The 16259-nt window shown below is 40.9% G+C and overlaps 1 protein-coding gene across 1 annotated transcript; it reads left to right on the top strand.

Annotated features, from left to right (window-relative positions):
• Nucleotides 1-11632: 11632 nt before the first annotated feature.
• On the top strand, nt 11633-12574 carry LOC147373564 (olfactory receptor-like protein OLF3). Its single transcript, XM_086398089.1, has one exon. It carries the CDS (start codon nt 11633-11635, stop codon nt 12572-12574), a length of 942 nt encoding a protein of 313 aa, XP_086254215.1.
• The last annotated feature ends 3685 nt before the right edge of the window (nt 12575-16259 follow it).

Here is a 16259-nt window from a genome sequence, read left to right as displayed (position 1 = left end):
GGATGGTCTTGATCCTTGCCTCCTGTACAATGTCATGAACCCCCATCCATAGTTCTTCAGGCACTCTATCAGATCTAATCCCTTGAAACTATTTGTCACTTCCACTGTATAATTGTAAGGGATTTGATTTAGGTCATACCTGAATGGTCCAGTGGTTTTCCCTACTTTCTTCAATTTAAGTCTGAATTTGGCAATAATGAGTTCACAATCAGAGCCAAAGTCGGCTCCCAGTCTTATTTTTGCTAACTGTATAGAGCTTCTCCATCATTTGCTGCAAAGAATATAATCAATCTGATTTCGGTATTGACCATCTCGTGGTGTCCATGTGTAGAGTCTTCTCTTGTGTTATCGGAAGAGGGTGTTTGCTATGACAAGTGCATTCTCTTGGCAAAACTCTGTTATCCTTTGACCTGCTTCATTTTGTATTCCAAGGCCAAATTTGCCTGTTACTCCAGGTATCTCTTCCATGCCAAGATAGTGGAGGAATAGGACAGGGAGACCACTTTCTCCCCCTCAAATTCATCAAAAGATCATTTGAATGCTGAACAACTTCCACAAAACAGCTTCTGAACACTGGTGAAGGACACCAGGCACCCAGAAAGGCACCCCATTCTCTTTGAAAGAAGGCAGGACAAAATATAAAAGACAAAAAAAAGAAAAAGAGAGACAAAAGTGTTAGGGATGGAGACCTGTCCTGGGGAGGGAGTTGTGAAGAAGGAGAAGATTTCACACGGTAGGAAACCCTCTCACAGGTGGATGTGTGGGGAGTTTTGGAATCTCAGAAAGCAACATAACAGAAACAAACAAACAAAAAAAACCCCACAGAATACATGCCTAACCATAACTGCAGAAAAGAGAACTTTCCCCGTGAAAGGCTCTAACCTAACAACTTAAGGCGCAGCCTGGCCCACTCACAGAACAAAGGATTGAGTAAACACCAAAGGAGAGCTGGCCAGCTCCCCTCTCACCCAGAGGCAGAGAGGCAGGCTTGTGATAGCCAGAGCCAGAAGGCAAGGGGCTGATACAATCTCAGCCCCAGAAATGGCATCTTCCACGAAACTGTGAGCAGACTCCCAGCTGCTAACCACATCTTCCTGAGATCCTGGATGGTTGACATCTGCCAGGAGGGTCACAGCCTGATGCCAGCTCTCCAGAGGAGACATACAGCACACCTGAGATGGTTCTCTCATGGAGCACCCGGGAAACCGAGTGTTCAGGACTGGGGAGGTGATTAAGACGCACGGCCCACGTGGGACAGTCAGTCCCCAAGCATTCAGTTACCTGAGCTTCTCAGACATGCGAAGGGCACGAAACACATGCCCAACACACAGATTGAGCGAGAACTGTGTCTGAGTGTCTCCTATAGAGGTACGGGTCAGCAGTGGCCTGCCACAGGGGCTCTGGGTGCAGCAGACCTGGCTGTAGCATAAGCCCTCTTAGAGGAGGTCACCATTAACTCCACCATAGAACCACCAGAACTTACACAGGGCTGGGGAAACAGACTCTTGTGGGGCACAAACAGAACCTTGTGTGTACCAGGACCCAGGAGAAAGGTGCAGTGCCCCCACAAGAGACTGACCCAGACTTGCCTGAGTGTCCAGGAGTCTCTGGTGGAGCCTTGACTAGATGGACCTTTGTTGGAAAAGTAATGTCTCTGCTTTTTAATATGCTATCTAGGTTGGTCATAACTTTCCTTCCAAGGAGTAAGTGTCTTTTAATTTCATGGCTGCAGTCACCATCTGCAGTGATTTTGGAGCCCCCAAAAATAAAGCCTGACACTGTTTCCACTGTTTCCCCATCTATTTCAGATCTGGTCCCCAGATCTGATGCCATGATCTTCATTTTCTAAATGTTGAGTTTTAAGCCAACTTTTTCACTCTCCTCTTTCACTTTCATCAAGAGGCTTTTTAGTTCCTCTTCACTTTCTGCCATAAGGGTGGTGTCATCTGCATATCTGAGGTTATTGATATTTCTCCCGGCAATCTTGATTCCAGCTTGTGCTTCTTCCAGCCCAGTGTTTCTCATGATGTACTCTGCATATAAGTTAAATAAGCAGGGTGACAATATACAGCCTTGACGTCCTCCTTTTCCTATTTGGAACCAGTTTGTTGTTCCATGTCCAGTTTTAACTGTTGCTTCCTGACCTGCATATAGGTTTCTCAAGAGACAGGTCAGGTGGTCTGGTATTCCCATCTCTTTCAGAATTTTCCACAGTTTATTGTGATCCACACAGTCAAAGGCTTTGGCATAGTCAATAAAGCAGAAATAGATGTTTTTCTGGAACTCTCTTGCTTTTTCCATGATCCAGTGGATGTTGGCAATTTGATCTCTGGTTCCTCTACCTTTTCTAAAACCAGCTTGAACATCTGGAAGTTCACGGTTCACATACTGTTGAAGCCTGGCTTGGAGAATTTTGAGCATTACTTTACTAGCGTGTGAGATGAGTACAATTGTGCGGTAGTTTGATCATTCTTTGGCATTACCTTTCTTTGGGATTGGAATGAAAACTGACCTTTTCCAGTCCTGTGGCCACTGCTGAGTTTTCCAAATTTGCTGGCATATTGAGTGCAGCACTTTCACAGCATCATCTTTCAGGATTTGAAAGAGCTCAACTGGAATTCCATCACCTCCACTAGCTTTGTTTGTAGTGATGCTTTCTAAGGCCCACTTGACTTCACATTCCAGGATGTCTGGCTCTAGGTCAGTGATCACACCATCGTGATTATCTGGGTTGTGAAGATCTTTTTTGTACAGTTCTTCTGTGTATTCTTGCCACCTCTTCTTAATATCTTCTGCCTCTGTTAGGTCCATACCATTTCTGTCCTTTATCAAGCCCATCTTTGCATGAAATGTTCCCTTGGTATCTCTAGTTTTCTTGAAGAGATCCCTAGTCTTTCCCATTCTGTTGTTTTCCTCTATTTCCTTGCATTGATCGCTGAGGAAGGCTTTCTTATCTCTTCTTGCTATTCTTTGGAACTCTGCATTCAAATGGGAATATCTTTCCTTTTCTCCTTTGCTTTTCACTTCTCTTCTTTTCACGGCTATTTATAAGGCCTCCTCAGACAGCCATTTTGCTTTTTTGTATTTCTTTTCCATGGGGATGGTCTTGATCCCTGTCTCCTGTACAATGTCATGAACCTCAGTCCATAGTTCATCAGGTCCTCTCTCTATCACATCTAGTCCCAGGCCCCAGGTAAATAACAGGGAGGGAACACAGCCCTGCCCATCAACAGAAAATTGGATTAAAGATTTACTGATGGGCCCGCCCATCAGAACAAGACCCAGTTTCCCCCTCAGCCAGTCTCTTCCATCAGGAAGTTTCCATAAGCCTCTCATCCTTATCCATCAGAGGGCAGATAGACTGAAAACCACAATCACAGAAAACTAACCAAACTGATCACATGGACCACAGCCTTGTCTAACTTGGTGAAACTATGAGCCATGCTGTGTAGGGCCACCCAAGATGGATGGGTCATGGCAGAGAGTTCTGACCAAACGTGGTCCACTGGAGAAGAGAATGGCAATCCACTTCAGGATTCTTGCCTTGAGAACCCCATGAGCAGTCTTTCTTCTTACCTTGGTATTTATTTTTTCCAAAGTGAAGTCACTCAGTCGTGTCCGACTCTTTGCGACCCCATGGACTGTAGCCTACCAGGCTCCTCCCTCCATGGGATTCTCCAGGCAAGAGTACTGGAGTGGGTTGCCATTTCCTTCTCCAGGGGATCTTCCCGACCCAGGGATTGAACCTGGGTCTCCTGAATTGCAGGCAGACGCTTTAACCTCTGGGCCACCAGGGAAGCCCTAAATAACTTATCTATTATAATATATTTGCAATTAATTCATTTTTAAATGTCTATCTGTCACCCTTCCACTGCCCTCAGAATATAAGCCCCTTAAGAATAGAGGTCTTTGTTTGGTTCAAGAATATATCATAGTGTCTGTTTCATAGTTACCAAACAATAAATGTTTTCTGAGTGAACCGTATTGTCAGCCTTTTGGATTTCTATTGCTATACACTGTGTTCCTTTTCCTTTCGTTTTCTACCATTTCCTTGTTGGTATGTACATTATAGATATGAATCCTTTTCTGTTATAGCCATTGCAAATATATACCTCTGATATGTCACCTCTGTCAATTTTATTCATGGAGTCCTTTGTTGAATGAAAAGTCTTCATTTTAATATTATCCAATTTATCATACTTTGTCCAATAATTTAAACTTATGAAGTTTTGTTTTTCTAAAAAAAATCTTCAAATCTAGGTCATAAAATATTCTATTTAATTAAGTTTTCTACTTTCACCGTTCACAGCATTTCTTTAGTTTATCGCTAGCTAGAGTCTGTAGATTTCTTTTGGTAGTGTAGACATTTTAACAATAATTCCCTTCATTAGTGAGTACAGCATATCTTTCCATTTATTTGTGTCATCTTCAACTTCTTTCTGGAGAAGGCGATGGCACCCCACTCCAGAACTCTTGCCTGGAAAATCCCATGGACGGCGGAGACTGGTAGGCTGCAGTCCATGGGGTCGCTAAGAGTTGGAGATGACTGAATGACTTCACTTTCACTTTCATGCATTGGAGAAGGAAATGGCAACCCACTCCAGTGTTCTTGCCTGGAGAATCCCAGGGATGGGGGAGCCTGGTGGGCTGCCATCTATGGGGTTGCGCAGAGTCGGACACAACTGAAGCGACTTAGCAGCAGCAGCAGCAGCAACTTCTTTCATCAGTGTCTCCTTGGTATTTTTATTCCCAGGTATTTTTTTTTCTTTTTGGTGCAATAGTAAATGCGATTGTTTTTAAATTTCTCTCTCTGATAATTCTTCATTAGTGTATAGAAATGTCACAGATTTCTATATATTTTATTTTGTATCCTGCAACTTTACTGAATTCATTTATTAGTATTAATAGTTGAAGAGTGGGAGCTTAGGGGTTTTCTATATAGTATCATACCATTTGTAAATAGTGAGAGTTTTGCTTCTATCCTTCATCCTGTGTGCCTTTTATCTCTCTTTCTTGCTCTCATTTTTTTTTCTTGGTCTGATCACTGCGGCTATTACTTCCAATGTGTGTGATCAGTCGCTTCAGTTGTGTCTGATGCTGTGAATGCATGGACCACAAGCCACCAGACTCCTCCGTCCTTGGGGTTTTCCTGGCAAGAATTCTAGAGCAGGTTGCCATGCTCTCCTCCAGGGGAACTTCCCAACCCAGGGATTGAAGCCACATCTCTTGCATTGCAGGTGGATTCTTTACTGCTGAACCATGGGGGAAGCCCAATACTATGTTGAATCAAAGTGGCAATGGTTGACACCCTTGTGTTGCTGATCTTACAGGAAATACTTTCAGCTTTTCATTACTGAGTAAGTTAGCTGTGAGTTTGTCATATATGGCCTTTGTTATGTTGACATGTTTTCTCTATAGTTATCTATTTATAGCATGACATTCCATATAAATTTTGAGTAATTTCTTAAAGTTCCATGAAACATTTGGGAGAAGGCAATGGTAACCCACTCCAGTACTCTTGCCTGGAAAATCCCATGGGCGGAGGAGCCTGGTGGGCTGCAGTCCATGGGGTCTCGAAGAGTCAGACACGACTGAGCGACTTTACTTTCACTTTTCGCTTTCATGGATTGGAGAAGGAAATGGCAACCCACTCCAGTGTTCTTGCCTGGAGAATCCCAGGGACGGGGGAGCCTGGTGGGCTGCTGTCTCTGGGGTCGCACAGAGTCGGACACGACTGAAGCAACTTAGCAGTAGTAGGAGCAGCAGAAACATTTACCTGAAATTTTAATTAGGTTTACTTTGAGCTTAGAGATTCATTTTGGAGCATTGACATCTTTATAATATTAAATTGTCCAATCCAAAGCATGAAATGTATTTTTAGTTCAGATAATCTTTAATGTTTTATTTGGAGTTTTCATATATTCTCCATATTTTTAAAATAAATATCTGTTAAACATATGTTATATGCCAGACAATCTTCTGGGTGTTGTGGATCCAACAATGAAAAGCATACAGAAACGTCTGCCTTCTTGGACATTGTGGTGGGGTTTAGTCTCTAAATTGTGTCTGACTGTTATGTTTTACTTAAAGAAAAATAGACAGTAAATATAGGAAATAAATAATCAACACAGTGTGTCATAATTACCATGGAGAAAAATAAAATGGGGAAAGCAGATAAAGAACACAGGAGGATTGAAAGTATTGGCAGAGAGTGCTATAGAATTCATGTATATACTCTGCTGAGAAATTCCTAATTACTTTATAATTTATAATTCCTAAATACTTCACAACTATTATATGGGGTATTTTATTTTACTTATTTAGTTGGTTATTGCTGGCATACAAAAATACTATTGATTTCTGTAAGGTGGTCTTGATCTAGTCCTCTTTTATAGATTGTTGAAAAAATGTTCCTGGTTTATAGTCATATTGTCTATAAATAGTGATAGTTTTTATAATCTTTTATCCATCTTAATCTATTTCCTTGTCTTGTATCATAGTCTAAACCCTCTAAGGCCATATGAAAAAATAGCCATGATGGCTGATATTCTTTCTTGTTCCTGATCTAAAGGCAGGAATCTGCAGATTCTCCATTAAATACAATATTCTCTGTAGATTTGGGTATTTAATTTGAATTAAGTTAAGTTTTCAAGTTTGAAGTGTGTTAAAGTAAAGGAGTAGCTTCTCTAGAATATATCAAAGCATATCATAAGGCAACTACAATTAAAATTATAGTATTGGTGTAGAAAAAGACATGTCAATAAATCAACATACAAACTCAAAAGAAACCTTTGTCATGGGAATTTAGTGTATCATAATTGTGTAATTAATTTAGGAAAATATGTATTATATTGGGAAAAATTACCACCTTAGCAGGAAAAATAGCTCATCTTTCTCAAGCCCTTTACAGGGCAATGCCACATAACTGAGCAGAGGATGAGAACAGACTGGTTATGCTCACTTAGATGAGGCACATGGTGGAAATCTCCCCTGCCACCCTTGGGAAAGGGAAATGGGAAATAGAAGTTTTGCTGCACAATGCTTAGCATCCTCACTAGAGTATTTTTAACAGAGGGTAGTGGTGTTTTATTAAAGATTCTGAATACTAAAAATCCCTAAGTACAAACCAACATATGGAAGATCATCTTCCTTAAAGTGAAGTGAAAGGCAAAAGTTCTAAGGTTACAGAACGTGATGGTAGAATTACAAATCCGGACTGTGTGTGTGCTCGGTCATGTCCAACTCATTGAACCTCCTGGACTGTATCCTGCCAGGCTCCTCTGTCCATGGAGTTTTCCAGGCAAGAATACTGGAGTGGTTTGCCATTTCCTACTCCAGAGGATCTTCCTGACTCAGGGATCAAATCCATGTCTCTTGTGTCTCCTGCATTGGCAGGCAGATTCTCTACCAGTGAGCAACATGGGAAGCCTGGACAGCAGCCCAATAATAAGTAACAGCTGTCAGGTATTGGCATAAAAAATGTCTTCTTGCCCGACCTCAGATTAGGTGACGTACCACAGAGCACCCAGTGGTCCCCAGAGTTGCTGATCTAGAAGTTATTGCTCAAAGGGATATGGTGATGGGTGAATTGGAAGGGGGAAGTTTTGATGTAATTCCCATGGTCCTACAGTTCAGTCAGTTCAGTCGTTCAGTCACGTCTGACTCTTTGCGACCCCATGGACCCATGGTCCTAAATGTGGGATAAAAATCCCAACAATCCAGCTTCCCTGGTGGTTCAGTGGTAAAGAATCTGCCTCAATGCAGGAGCCTCAGGAGACGTGGGTTCAATCCCCGGGTCAGGAAGATCCCCTGGAGAAGGGAATGGCAACCCACTCCAGTATTCTTGCCTGGAGAAGCCCGTGGACACAGGACCCTCATGGGCTACAATCCATGGGGTTCACAAAGAGTCAAACACGACCGAAGTGACTTAGCATGGAAGCATGTACAATCCAAAGCTGGTATCACTGAAGACTCAGATGTACTTCTGAGAAACTTTTGGTGAGTTCTTTCTCATGCTCCAGAGACAAGGAAACAAAATTTTCATTTGCAAAGTTGAAATGTAGGTTAGGGTGTTAGATGCAGAAGTGCCCAGGCAGAGGGAGAGGAAAATTAAAAGATATCTAATCAGCAAAAAATAATTGGCCCCTTGAGATTTTATCACTAAGTTATAGAAAGTTACCTGTTCCAACTGCACTTGCTTCAAACTCCACAACTCTCCCAGTCCTGCCGTCTTTCTGAGGCACAGGATGGCCCCTTCCATTCTCCAGAGGTAACTCAGGCATTTCCAGTCTTTCTTCAGCACTTATTTCGCAACATAAACTGTGAAACCAGCTTCCTGAAATCCATGACTTCTTCTGTATTCTTCAAGTCTCAGAGTATAGTGGCTTGATATAGTTGTCCTCTGGTAGAAGTTCATCCAAAAAATTATGTTCTGGCTATTCAAATTATGTTTGTGAGCGTACAGCTAAGGAGGTTTGAAAAGAAATTTGGGAACGGTTTAAGCATGACTGAGTGCCTTTATGTGTGGGTTCTAAAGGGACCATGATGGAAAGTGATCCTATGAGTAGAAAGAATTCTGGGCTCTCCTCTACCTGTTTAATGACTTTAGCTTAACCACATGGCTACTCAAATTTTTACCTCTGGCTTTGGAATGATTACCAAGTGACCTGGATGTAGTCCACTTTTTATATTAGTGTGATAGTAACCATTTACATGAACAGTGGGGGATATGTTGGTTCAATTTACAAGCACTCACCACTGCACAGAAGAGATTCTGAGTTTCCCATGGGAGTCAGCTCAGAAGGGACAAATTTTCCCAATCAGATGAAACTCATACCCTCAGACCTGTCTCACCTCTTACTTTTTAAGGATATTCTTTTGTCTAGAGAAAACTATTCTTAGGTTTGAAACTTTGAAAGCTAATTTAAAAAAATAAGCAATTGATTTATTCATTTCTGATATTGGATCATTTTTATTTCCTTATTTTTCATATTCAGAGCTCTTAGTTTTCTCTTAGAAGAGGAAGAAAGGACTTCCTGCCATGGATCCACTATGAGACACTGTCCATCACCATAGCAGACACAGAGCAGAAGCATGATCACCTTTTCAAGTTTATGAAAAAGGTCTTTCATGTACTTCAAGAATAGAGTCTCTACTGGGGGAGATGTGCTGTGTGTCTCTTCCTTATATTGCTGGAGTGGCTTGAAGGCCAGATCTCAACTTCACAGGTAAATGAGAGGGACCTACACTGGCCCGCCAGGACTCTGAAGTAAATGGGCTCAAAAGTAGAAAGTAGGAACTCATATAGTCTCCTTGATATGTTTCCTGATTTTCATGTTCGGTGTATCCATAGCCTTTTAAAAAATGACTGTCATGTGCTATACACAGGGTCTGCTATGTATAGGAGCAGCATAAGGGAGGTGCCCCGGCTTATCAGATAATCCTACTTACCTGCTGACTCCTCCACTGTCTAGTCACTTCAGCTCTTTTTCCCATCTGTAAAACAGAGTTAATAAGCCAAAGCTCACAGTGTTGTTGTGAAGACATATTTCTGTTGCTTAGTCATTGTGTCTGACTCTTTGTCACCCCATGGACTGTAACCCTCCAGGCTCCTCTCTTTGTGAGATTTCCCAGACAAGGAGTACTGAAGTGAGTTGCCATTTGCTTCTCCAGGGGATCTTGCTGACCCAGGGATGTAAGCTGTATCTCTTGCGTCTCCTGCTTTGGCAGGCAGATTCTTTGCCACTTGCACCACCTGGGAAGCCCCATATATTAGTAGATATAGGAGGTATTTAGTGTAATGACTAGTACAGAGTAAGTGTTCAGCAAATAAAAATAAATTTATTATGATTCTTGTTTTACTTTTACCGTCTTTCCCACTCCAGTGGATTTTTGCACTCTGGCTGTGCAAAAGTGTTTCAGTGAAGAATATTACTTATATCTTTAAATATTGTGCATTTTTTGCCTGTGTTGCAGCTGAGTGTCTTGTTCCAATCAATTTGATGTAAGTGACAGAAAGCTTTCAGTACAAAGACTTGAAGGTGGTATCTTTGTTCAGTGATCATTTCCAGTACTTTCTGTGTGATATTCATTTTCTGAAAGTTCTCTTTTTAATAAATTCCTTGACATTTTGGACCTTATTCAAAACAATACTAAATCCTAAATATATTATGGTTAACGATATGAAAATAAACTATAATAGCAAGACTTCCAGCCATCTGTGTTATAAGTGGTGTAGTCTGTAACAATCATCCTAAAAGTTTTTATGCTAAAACTGGAAACGTTTAATAAATGTAATCTGCTGCCCGTCTGCTGTATGAATAGTAAATAAGCCTTTGGAATACTGACCCTCATGTGGAATTTTCAGGTACTATCACAGGAGTATCTCAGAGACTTCAAACTCCCACCTGCATATTTTAGTTAGGGATACATTTCTTTCCTTAAGTAGTAAACATAAAATAAGTTTTGGCTTGGGGTTAAAAAAAACTGTTCCTGTCTCTGTTATCATGTTCTATAATTAAGACATGATTTTATACCCTTCTGCCTTCACTGGTGAGGAGTGATTCCTGTTATATTGGTGAATGAATGAGTTGTCCTTTCCTTGAGAAAACATTGCTATTAAGTAATAACATGAAGGGCTTCCCTGATGTCTCAGTGGTAAAGAATCCACCTGCAATGCAGGAGACGCAGGTTCACTCCCTGGGCCAGGAAGATCCCCTGAACCATGAACCATGGCAACCCACTCCAGTATTCTTGCTTGGAGAATCCCATGGACAGAGGAGCCTGGTGGGCTATAGTCCATAGGGTCACAAAGAGTTGGACATGACTGCAGTGACTGAGCATGCACACACGATAACATGACATCATTAAACACATTATTAAATTACCCTTGGAGGGCATAAGAGATACATTTCAACAGGTAGGTATACCTTGTCTTCATTTAACACCTGATTCTTGAAGTTGGCCATCGTGGGTAGACAGGTCCACCTGGGCTACTGGTGTGAGGTAGGTGAAGATGAGACCTTCCACCTGACACTCTCAGATTAAAAGGGAAATTATAGAAAACAAATTCCAAATCCCTTGGTAATAAGTATGAGAATATTACTTAAAACATTCAGGATTTCATGAATACATTCCATTGAGGAGGGGTGAGTACAGTTGTGTCTGAGACATCCAGAGAGTAAACAAAACAAAAAAGTTAAATGGTACCGAACATCATGTAGAATTCAGAAGAAGATCTTTCATGTGGGCTAAAAACTGTCTCACCAGAAAGACAGTAATGATCCCCTCTAATAACTACTAAGTTAACTAGAATTTTAAATCTAAACACTTCATTAATTTCCTTCCTCCATTTAAGAGTAGATATTTGAGAGAAAACTTATGTTCTAAGAAATTGAATTTCAAGAATGTAACCTTTTTTTTCCCCTTGATTTCCAGCTGCACAACTGGGTACTGTTAGATTCTTCCTCTACAGATACGTTAAGCAGAGTCTGGATGACGATCTGGCTGAGACATTCAGGGAGAACTTTAAGTTCAAAAGGGTAGGTTCTCCATGTGGTATGAAAGCCATCTTCCAATTCTGAGTTTCTTTAATTTGTCATTTTGACATCTTTAGTTCAGTTCTTAGAAACCAATGGGTCAGGGGAATAAAACGCAGACATGGGTGAGTGAGTTCATTCTGCTGGGGCTGTCCAGCGACTGGGGGACTCAAGTCTCCCTCTTTGTCTTGTTCTTGGCCATGTACTTGGTGACCATTGTGGGAAACGCCCTCATCCTTCTTCTGATCAGACTGGACAGCAGGCTTCACACCCCCATGTATTTCTTCCTTAGTGTTTTATCTCTTGTGGACCTCTGTTACTCAAGCAGTATTGTCCCTCAAATGCTGGCGCACCTGCTCTCAGTCCAGAAGTCCATCCCATTCTACAGCTGTCTGATCCAGCTCTCTACGTCCCTGGCATTGGCTGCGTCTGAGTTCCTATTGCTGGGGGCCATGGCCTATGACCGCTATGTGGTGGTGTGCTACCCGCTGCACTACACGGTCATCATGCATGGAGGGCTGTGTCTGGGACTGGCTGTGGGCTGCTTGGGGGCTGGTTTCATGAATTCCCTGCTGGAGACAGTCATCACCTTTCGGCTTCCCCTGTGTCACAGTGTTATGAATCACTTTGCTTGTGAGACCCTAGCAGTGCTGCGGCTAGCCTGCGTGGATATCTCTTTCAACAAGGTCATGGTGGCCATCTCAGGATTTCTGGTGATCATGCTTCCCTTTTTCCTGGTTCTGTTTTCCTATGGTCGTATCGTTGCTGCCATTCTGCACATTCATTCTGCTCAGGGACGTAGCAAAGCATTTGGGACATGCGCCTCTCACCTCCTTGTGGTTTCCATGTGCTTTGGAGCTGCCATCTTCACCTACCTGGGGCCACGGTCCGCCTACTCAGTGGAAGGGGAGAAGATGGTTGCTCTCTTTTATGCTGTAGTGGCCCCTATGTTGAACCCCTTGATTTACAGCTTGAGAAATAAAGAGGTTATGGCTGCTCTCAGTAAACTTTTAGACAAATTCAGAGACAAAGGGTAAAGACTATAAGAACTTCTTGTTATCTATCATCAAAATCAAAAAGAAGGTCAGATAAGTGAAGGGGGGACTGCCACATTTACACTAAAGAAGACTATTACGGTCAGATCCTGGATTTCAAGTGAAGAATTTCTCCACATAATTAATGCATTTCCTTTTGTAGGCTAATACCAGGTAATTTACATACCAGTGATTCATGAAAGGGCCTTTTCTTAGATCATCTTATCTCAGTATCTTAGTAGTATTCAGGATTCTTCTCCCATTTTTACATTTTATTAGCTTGTCCATGTTTAAAGGAATAATGCATGGCTTCATCAAGCGGACCTGGTCTGTGGATTGAATGGATAGATGAATTCTGACAATTAGGTCTACTTACACTTTTGTGGACTAGAAGAGAGAATGTTTGTTTCTCTTTCTATATGACAATACTCCAGTTGTTTTTAGAACAGCTTTATTTCCTCCAAATGGTTTTTTCAACTCCTTAAAAAAAATAACATCAATTTTGGAGCTTTCAATACTCTCTATGCCTAAATCTGGACTGTGATATTATATTCTGAAGTAAATAATATATGACAGAATATTTGTTCATATCATTATGCTGGATCTTATTTGCTTTGAAGATGAGAAATCTGTGGCTTCACTATAGTCTTTTTTATTGTGATAAAACATACAATATATAACATAAAACTTGTCATTTTAGTCATTTTTAAGTGTGTACTTCAATGGCATTAATTACATTCACAATTTTGTACAAACATCACCACTGTCTATTTCCAAAGTTATTCATTACCACAGTCTTTTATTCAACTAATTTTCAAAGACCTGGTTCCTATAAACTGGTTACAAAGATTCCACACACACTGTACTCATTTTCTCTTAAACTTAAACACAGGTATGTGCATTTTGTTTTGCTAATCATTATTGATTTTCACACACCAACCTGCCTAGATTATTTTGAATTTTAATTCTCCAGTTCATTCCATTTGTTTACTTTGTCTTTCTGTTGATATAGTTACAATAAATGGAAAAAGTTATAAATATAAATACCAAATAGTACACATCAATTATATGTCACTGCAAACTTGGGGAGAAGGGGTCTAGAATGTCTTATAATTGGAATCATACAGTATACAGCCTTTCATATTGGCTTCCTTCACTTAGTAATTTGCATTTAAGTTCCTTCATGTCTTTTCATGGCTTAGTCATTCATTTCTTTTTGGAACTGAGTAACATTCTATTGTCTGCATGTTTATTCATTTACCTACTGAAGGACTTCTTGTCTGCTTCTAATTTTCAGTAATTATGAATAAAGCTGCTTATTTGTGTGCAGGTTTTGTGTGGACATATTTTTGACTCCTTTAGGACTCCTTTAGGTAAATACCAAGTAACGTGATTGCTGGATCGTATGGTAAAAGTATGCTTTGCTTTGTAGAAAACCACCAAACTGTCTTCCAAAGTGGCTGTACCACTTGGCATTCCCACCAACAGTGAATGAGAGTTCCTATTGCTCCATATTTCTCCAGCATTCTCCAGTGTTTAGGATTTTGGCTGTTCTAATAGTGTGTAGTGGTATTTGATTACTGACTTAATTTGTGTTTCCCTGATAACACATGATATAAAGTATCTTCTCATATGTGTGTATTAATACTAGTTCAAACTCTTCCAGAATATAGAAAAGGGGTAAATGCCACATTATTTAATGAAGTCAGGATTACCCTCACAGCAAACCAAGCCAAGACATTATAGAAAGGAAACCACAGATCAATAACAGTCATGAACAGCCACACAAAATTCTAAAAATATTGCCAAATAAAATCCAATACTTTGCAAAAATATAATAGCTTATAAGTTAATTTAGTTCCACACCTTAAAATAAATCACTGTATATATTTCCCTGTATCAATAGACTAAAAGGGAAAACCAGTTTAGCACTTCAATAGGTGGCAAAAAGTATTAATGTTAATAAAAAAAATCTTTGCAAACTAGGTATAGAAGGAAACTTCTTAACCCAATAAAATGTATATACAAATAACTTACAGCTGACATCAATATTTATTAGCAAAAAATGGAATCGTTTTCTCATTGAGAACAATGCTTAATGTCCATGATCATCAGTTTTCTTATCTGGAAATTCTGGCCAAAGGGATAAGGCCAGAAAAAGAAATAAAAGAAATGCAAATTAGAAAAAAACCAAATAGAATCACTTTGTTCTCAGGAGGCATTATTATTTACATACAAAATCTCTAGGAATTGACAACAAAGATCTTGGAATTTATAAGGGAATTTGGCAAGGGTAAAAGATGCAAAGATAATATGTAACGTATGTGAGTGTGGGTGTGGGCAAGCTAAATCGCTTCATCTGTGTCCTACTCTGTGTGACCCTACGGACTGTATCCGGCCAGGTTCCTCTGTGCATGGGATACTCCAGACAGGAATACAGGAGTGGGTTGCCATGTCTTCCTCCAAGGGATCTTCCTGACACAGGGATCAAACCCACATCTCTTAGGTCTCCAGCATTGCAGGTGGATTCTTTACTACTGAGCCACTGGGGGAGCCCACATTTATGTATCAGTTCAGTTCAGTTCAGTCACTCAGTCGTGTCCGACTCATTGCGACCCCATGAATCACAGCACACCAGGCCTCCCTGTCCATCACCAACTCCCGGAGTTCACTCAGACTCATGTGCATCGAGTCGGTGATGCCATCCAGCCATCTCATTCTCTGTCGTCCCCTTCTCCTCCTGCCCCCAATCCCTCCCAGCATCAGGGTCTTTTCCAATGAGTCAGCTCTTTGCATAAGGTGGCCAAAGTATTGGAGTTTCAGCCTCAGCATCAGTCCTTCCAATGAACACCCAGGACTGATCTCCTTTAGGATGGACTGGTTGGATCTCCTTGCAGTCCAAGGGGCTCTCAAGAGTCTTCTCCAGCATCACAGTTCAAAAGCGTCAATTCTTCAGTGATTCAGCTTTCTTCACAGTCCAACTCTCATATCCATACATGACCACTGGAAAAACCATAGCCTTGACTAGATGGACCTTTGTTGGCAAAGTAATATCTCTGCTTTTGAATATGCTATCTAGGTTGGTCATAACATTCCTTCCAAGGAGTAAGCGTCTTTTAATTTCATGGCTGCAAAAACCACCTCCAGTGATTTTGGAGCCCAAAAAAATAAAGTCTGACACTGTTTCCACTGTTTCCCCATCTATTTCCCATGAAGTAATGGGACCAGATGCCATGATCTTCGTTTTCTGAATGTTGAGCTTTAAGCCAACTTTTTCACTCTCCTCTTTCACCTTTATCAAGAGGCTCTTTAGTTCTTCTTCGCTTTCTGCCATAAAGATGATGTCATCTGCATATCTGAGATTACTGATATTTTCCCGGCAATCTTGATTCCAGCTTGTGCTTCTTCCAGCCCAGCGTTTCTCATGATGTACTCTGCATATAAGTTAAATAAGCAGGGTGACAATATACAGCCTTGACGTCCTCCTTTTCCTATTTGGAACCAGTCTGTTGTTCCATGTCCAGTTCTAACTGTTGCTTCCTGACCTGCATAAAGGTTTCTCAAGAGGCAGGTCAGGTGGTCTGGTATTCCCATCTCTTTCAGAATTTTCCACAGTTTATTGTGATCCACACAGTCAAAGGCTTTGGCATAGTCAATAAAGCAGAAACAGATGTTTTTTTCTGGAACT

Source organism: Bos grunniens, chromosome 4 (genome assembly GCF_055505025.1).
Source record: "Bos grunniens cultivar Pamir isolate PY7600 chromosome 4, Bosgru_T2T1.0, whole genome shotgun sequence".
Classification (NCBI taxonomy): domain Eukaryota; kingdom Metazoa; phylum Chordata; class Mammalia; order Artiodactyla; family Bovidae; genus Bos; species Bos grunniens.
The sequence above is the reverse complement of the archived record's forward strand: the minus strand, read 5'-3'. Positions and strand labels throughout refer to the sequence as shown.